The sequence below is a fragment of the Tetrao urogallus genome, assembly GCF_951394365.1.
Source record: "Tetrao urogallus genome assembly, chromosome: 7".
In the NCBI taxonomy this organism is placed as follows: Eukaryota; Metazoa; Chordata; class Aves; order Galliformes; family Phasianidae; genus Tetrao; species Tetrao urogallus.
The window spans coordinates 5285367-5302772 of NC_136820.1; the positions used below are offsets into that span (position 1 = coordinate 5285367).

A 17406-nucleotide genomic window follows, 5' to 3' on the forward strand; every position below is an offset into this window, starting at 1 on the left:
GACCCACATAGAGAACCAGAGTCACAAAGCAAAAACCTCCTTCAATTGGACTTTGCAAAACCAGTCTTGTTGTAGAAGCACTACACCAGCAGCCAGCACCTCTAGATTGGCAGGCTGGAGTCTAACAAAACTATTTTTTGTGGTTTTTTGTTTTGTGTTTTTTTTCTCTCCTCTATTTGAGGCAACTTCTATATGAAAGCCATATATGACTAAACCACTGTTTTTGAATAGTCCCAAGGCAAAGCCAAAGACAACAGCAATAGCTTTGCAGATCTTCATACTAAGTTCTATAGCTGCATCTCACAGTAAGCAGCAAACAACATACATTATTAAATAGTTTACCTTGTCTAGTATTGACTTGTATCCACTCTAGAAGTTCCTCCTGCGGCAAATTGCTAAATTCTCCCATGATGTTCCACTGAGTCTGAAGATTTGCTGACCCTTCTATTGCCATCAGTGCTAAAATAGCAAACACCAATGTTTTGGGCTGGATTTTAGAGAAGAGCCATCCAAACAACTGAAATACAAGAATTGATTATTTTCTTGAGAACAATTCAGTAATAATGTATGCAGCACAACTCATTTTTATTTCTCCATAAGGAACTTAATATGTATTAGAATGGAAGACACCTCTTCTTCTCTTGCTTCTCCACCACACTTTGGTGAAACCTCACAATAAGTATTTATGTTTACTGTGTATTTATCTTCAATACTACAAAAATGAAACTTGATACAAGTACAGCTTTTACAGTTCTAGTCAAAACGTCAAATTCTGCAAGGAGAATTCAGTAATGCTAACTGTATTCATACAGTATTTTATCTTCTACTTGCATCTAGAAGCAAAACCAGCGTCACAAACTTCTGAAAAATGCAAATAAAAAAGCAGAATTTGGGCTAATGTTAACTTATATCCCATTCCTCCCTTCCTTGAATTGAAAAGGCTAGCCTTTGCAATTTTCCCTACAGATTGTTTATTGTAGGCTTTAAGCAAATACTCAGACATGAAAGTGTGAGCTCTTTTTAGCTACTCTGAGAAGACTTTAGATTTCAAAACTATCAAATATTCAGTAAACATATTTCATTCCACATAACTTCACCCACTTTTTATTATTAAAATATGAAATGATAAAAGTTTCTCAGTAAGTTTATTACTAGACTATACCAATGAATACATGTGGGTTTTTTTTTATTATAAATGAGTGCTACACTACTTGAAATGATTTTGATCTCCCAAGCCACCTCTCCAAAAACGTACAATGTACTACTCTCATTCTCAAAGACTTGCTAACCACTCTAACAAGATTAGCACTATCCATGGCAATTTAATATGCCAGAAATGCCTCACTGCAGTGTAGGTCTGGATGGATGAAGCAAAATGAATTCATTTATATGTTATTCTACAAGGGTAAAGTTCATCTTTCACCAACAGTTGCAAAAATCTCAGTTCAATAATATGATAGAACTTGACTTCAATGGCTTTTTAAATCAAAGAAAACTGCTTTCCTGTCATGCTCTTGTAAAACCTCAGTAATATCAGAATTATCTGAATTCACCACTGTTATGTTTGCATAAAGAGCCCAGAAAGGTTGAACATATCTGCAATTTAGAATCAAAGAATCATAGAATAGCCTGGGTTGAAAAGGACCACAATGAGCATTGAGTTTCAAGCCCCCTGCTGTGTGCAGGTCGCCAACCAGCAGCCCCGGCTGCCCAGAGCCACATCCAGCCTGGCCTTGAATGCCTGCAGGGATGGGGCATCCACAGCCTCCTTGGGCAACCTGTTCCAGTGCCTCACCACCCTCTGGGTGAAAAACTTCCTCCTAAGACCTAAGACCACCACCACCAAAAAAAAAAATTAAAAGCAGTTGTTTTTTTTTTTAAACTAGATGCTGTTCCTCACGTTATTTTTTTATTACATAAATTTTATTTACTTATTTATGCTAAATATACACATTAAGTCTTTAAGTCTCTGCAACTATTCTTCTTTGCTCTCAGAATTTCACTTAGTATAGAAGAATTCCCCTTAACAGAAGAGGAAACAAATACATGCAAACAGTAACATCTCTATTGTCAATCAGGTGCCACAAGCCACAACACTGAGATACTGGAGAATATAAAGGCTCATGCAATGGCCTGAAAGAATGAAACAAAAAACTCCTCACGCTTACAAACTATTTCTAGTATCTTTTGCTTGTTTTTACATGCTGACTGTTCACATGTGCAAAGACATCTGTCAGACCAGAGAGAATCTAGCTCATCTTTTACAGGTATCAATCAGCACAAATGTAGGGAACATGCTGAAGAGGCAAACAACCCTCACAAACAGCAATATAAAAGAGCTATTTGTAGTTTACTTAAATCATTCACCTAAACTGTAGCACTCCTGAACATGGGTATGGACTCCTAAGGCTCAAGATAGGGCTACGATTACAGGCCTTGTCACATACAGTAGACTGTCATTTAGTTTCCTCTCTATGAAAAAAAATTGCAGCAATTTAAAGCCTTACCTTTCCTGGCATTCAACACCTATATTTTTTTCAACCTAACTATGACTTTTGGATGCTGAAAAGAAGGAAAAAAAAAAAAAAACAATGAAATCACTAGACATGAGCTATCTGGTCCAAAGGGACAGCTCTGTAGAACATTTGCATTGGTAGGTTTCTAAGAATCTTACTGTCACTTTACAGCTGTAGGGAACAACAGCACAATGACTAAGGGCCAAACTGCCGTGGAAGCAGAATATCTCACCTTGCACTCTTGTTCTCTCCCATCTCTGTTTTTAAATGCTACCCTGTCTACTAACAGACTAGATTGCAGTCAGTGGCACAAACTAAATTCTAAAGAACTGAAATAACTTGAAAACAAAATTGCAGTGAAATACTCTGAATGCATCCTTCCAAAATTCCTATGGTGACAATGCGAGGCATCCCATAAAAACCAAAACATAATGATTACTGGAAGCACCAGATATCATTAACTGTCATGATGGCCTTTATTATAGTAATAAACAAAAACCTACAATCCAGGATGAATTACTGCAGTGCAATTACAGAATCACACAATCGTAGGAGTTGGAAGGGACCTCTGGAGATCATCTAGTCCAACTCCCCTGATAAAGCAGGCTCCCTGCAGTAGGCTGCAAATTACTCAGATGCTTAAAAAAATAAATTAAAATAAAATTCATCAAAAGCAGACTTTCACTAATATGGAGAACCAATTAACTTGTGATACAGAAGAAGCAGAGGAGGAAACAAACTGATAGGGAATGATTGAATGTTTTCTGTTGCAAGGTATTTTTTCTATCTTTCAGAGATTATTTCTCCCCACACAGAAAAAAAAAAACCCACAAAAAAAACCAACAACCAAAAAGAGTAGGTCAAATTTATTGCTCTTCAGTTCTTCAGAAGATTGAGAACTGAAACTAAGATTCACACATTAGAAATTTCTGTAAGAGTTTTCAATAATAACAAGTCAGAAGAGCCCATCAATTTTCTTCTAGGAAAAAACAGAGATAAAACTAAAATAATTAAGAACAAATTAATTTTGTACTGAATTCATTTATAAAATAGACACTATCTAGAAATCACTTCAGAAGAAAATGACATTTTTCCTTTTCTGTTTTTCTGACTTTTAAAAAGAAGCTTCAAATTTCTTATTAGCACATTAACTGTCTTCCCCAGCCACTGCTAGTCTCCCCACTCATAGAATCATAGAATCATAGAATCACTAAGGTTGGAAAAGACCTAGAAGATCACCCAGTCCAACCGTTCACCTATTCCCAATAGCTCCTACTAAACCATGTCCCTCAACGCAACATCCAGTCTTTCCTTGAACACCCCCAGGGTCGGTGATTCCACCACCTCCCTGGGCAGTCCATTCCAGTGCCTGACCACCCTTTCTGAAAAGTAATACTTCCTCATGTCCAGCCTGAATTTCCCCTGGCGTAGCTTGAAACCATTCCCCCTGGTCCTATCACTAATGACACGAGAGAAGAGGCCGACCCCCAGCTCACTACAACCTCCCTTCAGGAAGTTATAGAGAGCAATAAGGTCTTCCCTGAGCCTCCTCTTCTCCAGGCTGAACATTCCCAGCTCCTTCAGCCTCTCCTCATACGGCCTGTGCTCCAGACCCCTCACCAGCTTCGTTGCCCTTCTTTGAACACGCTCCAGGGCCTCAATATCTTTCTTGCAGTGAGGGGCCCAAAACTGGACACAGTACTCGAGGTGCGGCCTGACGAGTGCTGAATATAGGGGAACAATCACCTCTCTGCTCCTGCTTGCAACACTGTTTCTGATGCAAGCCAGGATGCCATTGGCCTTCTTGGCCACCTGGGCACACTGTCGGCTCATGTTCAGCCGAGCATCAATCAATACCCCCAGGTCCATTTCCTCTACGCAGTCCTCCAGCCACACCGCCCCAAGCCTGTAGCGTCGCCTGGGGTTGTTGTGGCCGAAGTGCAGGACCCGGCATTTGGCCTTGTTGAACCTCATCCCATTGGCTCCAGCCCAGCTCTCCAGCCTGTCCAGATCCCTCTGTAGGGCGTCGCTACCCCCAGGCAGATCCACGCTTCCAGCCAATTTGGTGTCATCTGCGAATTTACTGAGGGTGCACTCGATGCCCTCATCGAGGTCATCTATAAAGATATTGAAGAGGACAGGCCCCAGCACCGACCCCTGCGGAACACCACTCACGACCGGTCGCCAGCTGGATTTGACTCCATTCACCACCACTCTCTGTCACTTCTCTCCTTTCCTTTCATCTATATTTTGTCCATAATATTTCTCAGCATCCACATTTGCTCATCTCCCTAATCTGTTCCCTTATTAAATTCAGCTCAGTATTAGTCATCACCTTTCACTCTTTCATGTTGGATACTCACTCTGTATGACGTGAATAACATTTTCCATAGAAGAAAATGACCGAGGCTGGAAGGGACCTCTGAGGATTATCTAGTCCAAATTAGCTGCACAAGCAGGACCATCTAAATCATGTTGCTGAGGACTGCATTTAAGCTACTTCTGAATAACTCCAAGAATGGAAACTCCACCATCTATCCAGGCACTCTGTGCCAGTGCTCAGTCACCCTTCAAGTGAAGAAGTTTCTCCATCATGAGACAGAGCCTGCTGTGTCTCTATTTGTGCCCGCTGCCTTTTGTATTCTAATTGGGCACCACTGAAAAGAGCAGCTTCATCCTCTTTGCACCCTCAGTACACACACACTTACTGATAAGATCCCCCCTATAGCCTATTCTTCTCCAGGCAAAACAGTCCCAGCTCTTTCAGACTTGCCTTGTAGATGCATATTGTAGTTCCTTTATCACCTTAATAGCCCTCTGTAGCCTCAGCAGTGCTTAGCAGTGCTAAGGATAGGAGATTACTTCCCTCAAAGTGCTAAAAATTCGCCTCTTCACACAGCCCAGGATACCATTTGCTTTCTCTGCAGCAAGGACACATTCCTGCCCCATGTTCAACTTGGCATCTACCAGAATCCCAAGCCCTTTTCTGCCAAGCTCTCAGCTGGTCAGCTACCAGCACATACTGCTGACTGGGGTTGTTCACTCTTAGGTACAGGAGCTTGCACTTCTTTTCTGTTAAGCTGCATGAAGTTCGCATCAGCCCACCCCTCCAGCCTGCTGAGGTCCCTCTGGATGGCAGCTCATGCACATGGTTGGTATACCAGCCACTCTTACCAGTTTTTTACCATCAGCAAATTCTGCCTTTATACCACACCTTTAATGAAGATGTTGAAGAGGACTGGACCAAATACTGACACTGAGGTATAGAGCCATTTAATAGACTCCAATCAAACTTCATATCATTAATCATGAGATCTGGGACCCAACCACTCAGCCAGATTTCCATCCACCTCCCTGCTGGCTTCCCAAATCATTGCTTAACAGTTTCCACAAATGCAAAACTTATAAAGAAACTATTTAGATACAGATTCAGTCAAACTCACATCTCAAAAATACTCATGCTGAAATACTGAAAGTCAATTCTAAGAAATTTAAACCTCAAAAAATTCCTAGTAACATTTTGTGATATTGGTACTTTGGGCAAGCAAAGTTGCAACTGAGTTAGGCACAGGACTTTTTGATTTTTAAGGCTGAAGTGTTTGCAAGGTGTAAGACCATATAAAACTGTACCTTTAAAACCCAGTCATACACACAAAGCTCTGAGCTCAAAAGGGCCATGAAAATACAGTGTAAACTAACTCCAACACTGCTTGAATAAAATCAGTAGTTGATCAAAATAGTTTCAAGAGCATATAAGCGAGCAGGCGAAATAAAATCTATAGTGTACCTCTCTACGCTCATGCTTAATACAACACATTAATTTGTATAATAATGCAGTTGGATAAGTTTAAATTTATTTGGAGAGAAGGGAGAACAGAACATCCGTAACCGTATTTTTAGACTGCAATTTAGTGTAAATGTGATACTCAGATTCAGCAATTACTCACAGAAATTTCTTTCAGAATAAATATCTAGCTACTAACATAAATACTGAGATAGCTACAGGACTACATAAAGATCTTACCTGTTTTGAACACACCAAGGAAGCCATAACACATAAATGTGGTGTCAAGAATAATTTTAGTCTCATGATTAAAATCGCTAGGACACCGTACGCCAACAGCTGCAATGCATGGAATACCACCTGCAAAAAATTAAGAAATGTTTGTATTTACATACATAAATATGCATGTATTTATGTATATGTTTTTATATGTATATATATATGTTTGTGTTTATGTATGTGTATATACACAGAGAAGCATAATATTTACATATTTGTCTCAAAAACTTCACTTTCAGTATAGCTCAAATGACAATTTTATCTGGAAAAGAGTCAAGCTGAAAGTAAAGATTTTCACATTTCAGACAGCAAACAGGACATTTTTCTGAAGTGTCTATAGGAAGTAGAGGTAAGAAGCAGGATGGAGAAGCACTAAGAATAAGAGGAGCTGGAGGGATGGCTGGCTACGAAGATTCTGAAACCGAGTGTCCTGGTTTCATCTGGGACAGAGATGATTTTCTTTACAGTGTCTGGCATGATGCTGTGTTTCTGCTTTAGGAGAAAAACATATTGATAAAACAACAGTATTTTAGCTGTCGCTGAGCTGTGCTGCACAGAGCCAAGAACAAGGGGAAGAGGGCACAAGGAGCTGGGGAGACAGAACCAGAACAGCTGACCTGAACCGGTCAAAGGGATATTCCACACCATACGACATAATGCAAAAAAAAAAAAAAGCCAACCTATAAAGCTGAAAGGAGTTGGGCAGTGGGGCAGCTGCTGCTCAGGGACTGGCTGGGCATTGGTCAGCACGTGGCTAGCAGTTGCTTTGTGCCTCATTCACTTTGTGAAATACATATATACATATATGCAATCTTTACCGATATTTCTTTCTCCCTTTTCTGTCTTACCAAATAGCTTTTATCTCAACCTATGAGTTCTATCCTTTTTTTCCTGTTTTCTCTCCGATCCCACTGGGAGGTGAGGAGTGAGAGAAAGGCTGCATGTTGCTGAGCTGCCTGTTGGGTTAAACCACAATGTAGTCAAGCAGTAAGAGGTAAAATATCTTATGTAATCTCTTTACAGAAGTGAAGAGGCCTTGCTAACACTTTGTTCTACGGCCTAAACTAATTAAATATGAAAAGAAAGAGGCAAATAGTCTTTGCTACTTACACCACTACAGGCAATTTGCTTTAGTATTCTCAAAGTTAAAAAGCAGAGGTATCACTCAACACTAATTCTACATTGCCTGTGGAAGTGGAAAACACAGAAGTGTGGAGAATGCATAGAAGCATTTTTACAATCAGTGCTTTAATTTGATTTTAATAATATTTGAATGGTGTGAGATTTTCCTCATGACACAAACCACAGTAAACTGCTCTTAAAGTTCTGCTGACTTAACCGAAAATAAAGAAATCCATTAGAAAGCTGCCACTCAACTGTAATCTTTGGGTAAGTTTATTAAAAGAATGACATCACAATGTTGTTTTTTTTTTCTATTATGGTTTCTTTTTTTAAAAAAAAATAAATATTTAAAGAGGAAATATTCATCAGCCACAAGATTATAGCATATGTATATTATACCTATTCTGGTACTCAGTCTACATAGGGAAAGCTGAAGATCAAGCACAATTTCAATGTTTTTCCATAGTGTCTAGCAAAAGCCTCAAAGCTTCTTATTTTGCATTGCCACCCCATCATTGGTATATTTTTATTCAGCATTCCACAGTTATTCTTTGGTGACATGCTGGACAAAAGTTAAGACAAGAATACAAAAACTGCAAACAAGTAGCTTAAAATAAACCACACATCAGCATCAGGATTGGAATACAGCTTGCAAATGGTTAAGTATTCATATTAACTTATGAATAAAATTATGCAGGAAAAAAAAAAACCAAAAAACTTACCTCACCCTGGATAAAACGTTCCTCTCTGAATATTAAAACAAAGAAACATCATGTGATGTGTTTATACCATACAGAAAACATTTTTACTTTATAGGTATCTGTAGTGGTTTTAAACAAATTAATTCAGTAAGCATGTGCCAGCTCCTGCACAGATTTACAAGGGCTGCTCTGAAAGTAATGCCTCCTGTTTTAGTTTGTTGGCTCACAACATCAGAGAAGGATATTTGTGGTTTGGCAGTAGAGGTTAAACTTTCCATCAATATCCCATCATATTCTGTTACCCTGTGACAGAAGGCAGCAGAGGGGCAGTCTGACCAAGCAGCATCTGACATGGAAGTAGGGATGAAGCAAAGGTGTGCCACTGAATTCCTCCACGTGGAGACATTTGCACCCACTGACATTCATTGATGCTTGCTAAATGTTTATGCAGACCAAACAGTGGATGTGAGCACAGTGAGGGGTGGGTGGTGTGTTTCAGCAGTGGCAGCAGCAACAGTGGGTCACCTCTGCTGGTGCAGATTTTTATTAGTGTGGCATGCAGGCTTTTGTTTATCTCTTATGCAAATGCATATTTAGTGGTGGTGACTGGTTTGAAAAATAGGTTTCTGTAGCAGAGAATTTTTTTTTTTTTTAATCAAATAATATCATCATGCTCTTTGTTGCAGTTACCATGAAAATAAATCAGAGGCATTACTTTCAGCATGGCGCACATGGTTTTTTGTCTTTATGACAAACTTTGAAATATTCTGCATATCATTACCTATCCTCCATCCTACATCTATATGGAAATCTGAATACTATTTTTTTCGTTACATTCAGGAATTATTTCATACTTGGAAAAGCTGATTTGGAGAATGAAATCTTGGTAATGCAAAAGAAGTAAAGCAATGGCACAAAAAAAAAAGCTAGGTATTTGTTTATTTAGGTACTATGTAGATTTTTTATTTACTTCTGAAAAAGCCAAAACCAAATGTGAATACACAGAAAATTACCTATACTTGTTTTTGTCTGTGAAGGCAAAATGGTGAAACCTGCTCACATCTGTTGAAATTTTGACAAAAGCCATTAAGATTCTGGAAAGCAGTGATGACTGAAATGATTGAGTAAAAAAATATATATAAAATACAAAAAAAAAAAAAAAAAAAGGAGAGCAAGAAGATTTGTCAGTTAGGGAAAAGACAATATTCCATTGGCCAAATTCACCCCTTTTGAGTACAAGTGATGCCAAATGCCTATAACAGACAGAACATGTAATACAGGCGTTTAGAAGATAAAGTAAAGACAGCTGGGATCCCTTCTCAAAATGAAACTTGCGTATCTTTACAACCTGGAAAAAAATAACAACAATGGGGAGGAAACAGCTTGCATTCCCTATTTACGGGCCTATTCACTTTTTTCCTACAAGTAAATACCAGCTTAGGAGCAGGGCAGAAAAATCAGTGATGAAATCAAACATTTGGTAGGATGTCTAACACTAACTTCAGCAGTTTAACGTAGACATTCTATAAAAATATCAGGAATAGCACATCAAAGATATTCAGTTAGTGACCTATACATAATCTGTGCTTGTCCTTTCGAATGGATAATGCAACATTTTAAGTTATTTAGCATATATCAAATCAGATCAACTTTCAGCAGGCAGATCAGCTTTACATTCACAAAGTACACAATATTTACCTTCCACACTGTTCTGGATGAGAAAAAGTCCACCTAAGATATTTCACTGCCTAAAGAAAACAAAACCAACAAAGATATGAATAAATTTTCAAAAGCAGAAGAAAACATTTCCAACATTTGATAAATTAAATTACACCTGAGCAATCTCATTTTAAGACAATGCTACAATAAAATGCTTCAGCAAAAAATTTTTTGAGGCTACTTCATTAGCCAAGCAGTCAACAATCATCCCATCTGTTCTTGTGTAAACTGTAACTTATTTTCACACAAACTATACATAATCAAATTTACCAAAACAGTTGTAAACTTTTGTTACAGTGCTCATCAGCTAAGTGACACAGATTTTTTTCTGGTGTTTAATATCAACTCATTGGCTCAGGACTGGAACTTTGGTAAATAACTACGCCAAGGAAATTCTGAATTGCATTCAAATATTTTTGAGAAATTCTGTTTTATTACCTCAAAATAAATAGTGGTCCCTTAAAAGCAAGGGAAAAGACTATTCAAGGAAAATGTGATTCTGTAAGTCAATCACTTACCCTTTTGACAATTACAACAAAGACCACCAGCACAACTGGTAGCAGTAGAGTCTTCGTGTATCGTATTGGAGTCTACAGTGGAAATAAACTGAATTAGTTGCTTTCTATTTGTCTAAGGTTACAACGATTGTCATTTTAAAGAAAGTATGATATAATATAAAACATTCTCCCTTAATTGAAACAAATTTAAACATGTAACAAGAACAAAGCAAGCTTTAAGAAACTCAAATTTCAACTCCAACCAGCAATCCCACTCACTAGAGGTCCTAATACAAATGTCATCTGAATATTATCACCCTTTCTTTTGCAAGCTATTCAAAGACTAGAAGCAGGTTGTATCTCAAAAGAATTTGAATACTCTGAGTAACCTATAAACGTTCTGAAAGCATAGCTAGACACCGGTGAACTAGAAAAGTCTACTAGCAGAACATTAAGAAGCTCTGATGTTCATCCACAACCTAAATCTACCACATCTTTGTAGTTCTCATCACATTTCCCCTCAGTCACTTAAAATCTTAAATGTGCAGAACTGTGACCTTCCACTTATCCGTGAACGAATGCTTCTTTTTAAGTAAAGACTTTTCTTAGACACAAAATCAAAACAATTACTTTTAGTCCAGTTCAATATTAAAACAATTTAAATTTAGCTGAAGTTCATTAAGTGTCTCTGATTTGACCAGTAACCACCTGGAACTTGAAAAGTCTTACGATGGCAGTCACAGCTCATAGGCATTTTAAGTTATGAACTGAGATAAAAAAAAAAGTTCCCTTTTCCATAATAATCTAATTTGATCAAATTACCTCTTTTTCCATGAAGTCAAACTCCGCAGCGCAGGTATACATTAATGTATCAAAATCCTTGTAGCCAATAAATTTAGCTTTTAATATATTACCTATATGAGCCTGGTAGGAAATACAGGGAAAGAAAAAAAACCTGCAGTAAGCAAAAAAAGAAAAAAAGAAAAAAAAAGAAAAAAAAGAAAAAAAAAAAAGGAGACTGTTCTCTGCAATTAAGTAGTTTAAAAGTATATGAAAGTATGTTTAATTAAAACAAAAGTTTAAGTCATTTACAATACTGTTATGAACGGACTTGAGTAGAGTAAATAATACATTTGATTGTAACATGTTGGACAAAAGAAAAAGCAGAAAGTGGAAGAGGTGATACCACTGTAGCTGGGTTCAAAAAGAATACAGTTTACATACTCATGTATCAAGATACGAGCTTCCATCATCTTGCCCCTACACCTAAGTAAGCAGCACCAGCATAGATTTTATAATAGAAGGAATAGCAGACTTTTATAATAGGACTTAAGTGCAGTTAGGAGTCCTAGTCACAAGCATTTCAGAACTGTCTTAAAAATTAGATTCAGAGGAAAGTGAACTAAGAGCCAAATAAATGAAACAAAAAAGTAGATAGAAGATATCCAAGATAAACAGATCTCAATGAAGCCATATTTAAAAGCTAACACAGTATTTATGAACTCAACAGTAAAGACACCTGTCTTCTCACAAACAGGGCAGAATTCCTCAAAGTCATCATTCATAATGAATAAAAAATAACATATGCAATCCCTATTCCATTTCTACAAAAGAAATCTCAGTATTTTAGAAAATGTATCATTAAGACACTAAAATTGAATGCATTTTTGATAAGAGACAGAGGACTTACATCATCGGCTACTCCAAATGCTAAGGATGTCAGGTATTTCAAGGTGACCGTCCCAACTAACCAGGCACATCCTTCAATGACCTTAAAAGACATTCAGAATTAAATAAACCTCTCTGCAAACTTTTAGGTAAAATCTTTGTTTTTAAGAAAGCTTATTACATTTAGTGATTAGTTGAAAGCACTCCTAAGTTATCACCACAATCTACAATTTTTTCTAATTAATTACACTTCCCAGATTAGAGGACACTGGAGCTTGTTGTGTTCTTTTTTAAATCCTACTACAGCCTCTCTGCTATTATCAGTTTATATTACTCTGCTAATCCAAACCTTTGAAGGAATCTGCCTTACAGTACCTCTTCAAGATAATCTCAAGAGAAACTGTCAAAGAAATATAGAAGAATTACATACAATCACTATTTTTAGTTGCATATCATGTTTATGTCTGTAACAGAAAAAAAGAAATTCTAGGCCATTTAGTTTTATTTAGTTCCTTTTAAGATTGTCTCAGCTAAGTAGGAAAACGTGGGTCAGCATCTTATATCTGACAGGGATCAATGGCAGATGCTTTCAGAAAGAATATAATAAAAAGATACAAGCCTATCTTTAACCTAATGTAACCAAGGTTGCATTCAGTCATCATATTTAAGGGCTGCATATGAACATGAATACCTGAGGGGCACCTAATCTTTTTCTGACTGCCTCTGCTTTTTGTTTCTTTTTTCACTTCCACAGCATAAAAATTCTCTCTCGTAAACTTACCATTGCATACAACATAAAATGCAACTATAATCTTATCCTACTCACTAGCTTTGTCATATTTACCTCAGCCTTACAAGATGCAGAATTCTAACTTACTTTAAAACCTCTACTTAGCAATTCTTTTTGAATACTTGTCACCATATTCTTTTTACTACAGTTTAACTTTGGAGAAGACCAGATTTTCCTAAACTCATTTAAGTAATTATGTAGATACTGCTTGATGTTACCAAGCTTATTCTAAAATAATGACAGTATAGGACACAGTTTTAATGACTCTGTATAGTAGTATCTTAACTGTTATTTTTGCAAGCACTGTTACTTCTTTTAACCACCTCTTTAAATGTCTTTTGTTTTAAAGAGTTTTTATACAGATGTTAGGTATTGCAAACAGATTTAAGTTGGTAGTATAAAATGGAACGTGCTGTCATTTCCAGGCTGCTTCAATTTTGTGAAATAAATGGATACTTCTACATCTTTTCTTCCTTCAGTAATTTAAAATGAATTTCTGGAAATAGGGACAATTTACTTGAAAAAGAGTAGTTTATCCGTATTTCTTGATTTTCAGCTGCTAGCAAATAAACTAGATGCTATCCCTCTATTTCACTAAATCAAAACAATAGGGCATAGTTCTTTTTCTGGAATTTAAGATGTATGAAATTCCTTACCCACAGGCACACTTGACTTCTGTTCCTTTTAAAGACTCGTGGGCTCAGTTCAAGAATTCCCTAAAAATAAAACGAATGCACATCTCCAGTTAAGATACAGCAACAACAAAGTGTTCCAATAACATCCAATGTTACAATACAAAAAATCATCCAGGATGCTAAGTGTCTATTTTAACATGCAACCATTTATTCAAAGCAAACTAACAAAACCACACACCAGACTACAGAATCAACACAACCTGAAATACAGGTGAATGCACAGTCCTGTGATTTCGCCCTGCAATGGCAAAACCCACCAAAATAAAAACTTCTACTGAAGTTATATATGTGATTAAGGAAAGACTGTTTTTCTTTTTAATAACCAAAATTCTGTATTACACTGTTCTACATCTCCTTAGATCAAATCCAACGCTCAAAAGATTTCTGAAGAAATTAATAAATTACTAGCTGAACAATAGACAATTTCCAAACAGGACAACAGAATAAGCAGGAAAATATTGGTTGTTTCTGTTTATCACTGTTTCTCATTTTACAATATACAGAAAACTTTAAGCTGACTTGATGAACAATGTAATTAAGAAAAACATAATTAACTTCAGTGCTTTTAGAAGTCCGTAAGTGGCATACACTGAGCTCCAAATTTCTAGGAGAGGCAGAAAGACTGATGAATTGAGGTATTTTTGTAGCACGCTAAAGCAGAAAGGTTCACCTGATCTTAACTCCCTTCCCCATGTACATAATTCCCTTCAGAAAAACCACTCTGAAACTGAAAATCATCAGGGGAGTTGTTTCTTGCTGGTTGTTTTTAACTTTTCAAGTCGAAATGAAAACAGTGAATCAACACGATGAGCCTTCACTGAATAATTTCACACCTGGGGAATGGCACAGCAGTTTCAGACAGTCTTAAACCACTGTAATACACATCACAGCCATCTGCACTGCATCTGCAGTTTCACAACTGATAGAAGAGCATTTGAAACAAAACTCCTCCTTGCTCATGTTTTCTTTTTGAAATTACTTTTGGTCAAATCTTATGACTGTGTTAACCAGAGCACATAATCCTGTAAAATTCAAGCTGACCTAAACAAAGAGAGCTGAGCCCTACCTCAATCTCCCTTATGAAGAGGTTTTGTTGGGGAAAAAAATGTGCAGTTTTTCAGTTCATATTTATTCATTCACCAAATATATTTAAAATCTGTTTGACATCTGAAGATTTTCTCTAATGCAACAGTTTCACATTTTACAGCAATGCTTACAAAACAGCACAGCATTACATTCTTATGTCTTATGATTTGTGGTCCTTAAACAACTTACCCAGATAACTACTAAAGATGCAGCATAATATGATGTCAATAACATTGAATTACCAAACATCAGAATAAAACACACTACGAGAGATACCTGAAAGAAGAAAAATAATTAAATTTAAAATAGAAAATTATTGCTAAATATAGAAATTAGCCCTATCACCAACAACTTGACATTTAAAGACACATCCCACCCAACAGCTGCAAGTTTGATAACTTGTTGAGAGTTATTCTGAAGAGTTGTTCTGAAAACACTGATTATAATGACTTAATTGTAGCAGACAGAAAAGTATAGAGTATTATATTAATTTATATTTAAAAGCACATATACATTAAAATATTGATCACAGGACAAACTCATCTTACATGAGATACCAGTTATGTTTTTGAAGTTATTCCTAACTTAATGCAATAACTAGAAGAAAAAAAAAAAAAGAGTACCTCTCTATTCTATTATCTAACAGAGTCCTGGACAAACAAGTTTGTTGCTTTCTTTCTTACAAACTGAGAATTGCAGTCAAATTCAATGAAACTTCATCATGGGCACAGCTATAGCACATCGAAAGTCAATACAACTTTTATGCACCACGCTGACCTCCTGCTGTGCTTTCTTATTAAGAGAAAGCAAGCTGCATTAATTTCCAAACTTAGAAAGCCATAATAACAATTAAATTAATTTGAAATAAAGCAATATAATAATATTATATGTTAATATAATAATAAAAATATCTTTAATAATTTTAATATATTATATAATTTTATAAATAAAATTATTATTATATTAATAATAAAATTTCTGCCTTCTCTTTCTGTGCACAGGAATAAGTAATAACAGCATAGTTATTAATAAAATATGCAGCCATTTGTATATTTTTTTTCACAGTTAGACTTGAATTTTCTACAAAAACTAGGGGAGTGGAGAGGTGGAATCATGAACTCTATGAACTTCATGAAGAAAGACTGGCAGCTTCCCCAATCTCAGTATATATCTCTATAATACAACACAAATACTGAATTTAGGCTTTTTATGGCACTTTGTCACCAATATTATACACTTATTGATGTAGGCCAAAAGGTACAAATATTTCATCCCAGTTCTGCAGAAAAAAATATGACTAAGCCAAGATGCTTATTTGCAAATTTCCCTTTTAAGCATGACTAGGAACACGTGCTTAGTGTCCCAGGCTTAAATTGGAATTAGGCTGTACAGAACTTATTACTGCCTTTCATTTACCAACTACCATATTTCAAAGAGTATGGAAAAAAAACACGAAACAGTTTAGCTCTAAGCTTCTTTCATGTGGTAAACATTCATTTTCCGTTCACTAAGTTTGCATAGCATAATTTTAGCAAAAATATACATCTAAAAATGGACACAACTCTTCAAAAAGTTGTTTACATCTTCCTACATATTTATGACTGTAGTCTTACATCTTCCTATATATTTATGACTGTAGTCTCTCTTCGAGGAGCAAAAATTCCTGGCAGCAGAACTCAATCATTTTCTTAACTTTAAAAACAAAGTTCAGGTATATCATGTTGAAGCTCAGTTGTCTTTTACTTACTGTCATCTCCTGCCTTTCTTGACTTTCTCATCAGTTTTACAAAAGGTTTTTTTTTCCCTCAAATTGATACCTTTTTTGTCATCCTTTCTGAACAGCTCTCCAAACAACCACAACATCTTTGTGCGATCCAGACTTCAGCAGTTTTCAAAACCCACTTTGAGCTGGGATTCTCTAATTTCGAACTGCAAACATCTCATTTATTGTTTCCACTAACCAAAGGCATGAAATGAGTGCTACCTTTTCAACTTCTTATTGCTCATGCTCTACTACTTAGTGTATTTTCTAATCTGCTGTTTGTGAATGCATCTTTGAATTCATGGAATAAGCAGAGATAGGAAATATTTTTATAGACCTTTTAGGTTGAAAATGGTTCTGGAGTTTGGAAATTCCAATGCATCAGACAGACTGTCCTTTCTGTCACTGTGATAGACACATTTAAGATCAAATATTTAAATCCAGGCCCCTCCAGCCTTTGCTGTTTCCTCCCTTGAGGCAAGGGAGGCCTTGCAAAGGGATCTAAATACATTGGCACACTGGGCAATCATCAATAGCATGAAGTTCAACAAAAGAAAATGCTGGCTTCTACATGTGAGATGGAATGATTCTCACAAGTACAGATGGGAGGTAGGTGCCAGTAGGCTCAGAAGGAGCCAGCAGTGTGCCCAGCAGCCAAGAAGGCAAAACGCATTTCAGGTGTATTAAAGACAGCATAACCTGTCGGTTAGAAAAAATGACTCTCCTGCTGTAATTAGTGTTGGTGCAGCCTCACCTTGAATACTGCATGCAGCCCTGGGCTTCACAG

General features: G+C 36.6%; 1 protein-coding gene across 1 annotated transcript in view; it reads right to left on the bottom strand.

Moving 5' to 3' along the window:
• Positions 1-17406, bottom strand: part of DPY19L1 (dpy-19 like C-mannosyltransferase 1) — a gene marked incomplete at both ends in the record, with an annotated part of 47052 nt that overhangs the window by 2511 nt on the left and 27135 nt on the right. The window contains 9 exons of the mRNA XM_079538682.1: positions 343-517; positions 6541-6660; positions 8424-8448; positions 10101-10150; positions 10640-10711; positions 11441-11542; positions 12309-12389; positions 13733-13792; positions 15047-15133. Of these exons, the coding sequence (XP_079394808.1) occupies positions 343-517; positions 6541-6660; positions 8424-8448; positions 10101-10150; positions 10640-10711; positions 11441-11542; positions 12309-12389; positions 13733-13792; positions 15047-15133 (772 nt within the window). The remainder of the gene's footprint in view (positions 1-342; positions 518-6540; positions 6661-8423; positions 8449-10100; positions 10151-10639; positions 10712-11440; positions 11543-12308; positions 12390-13732; positions 13793-15046; positions 15134-17406) is intronic.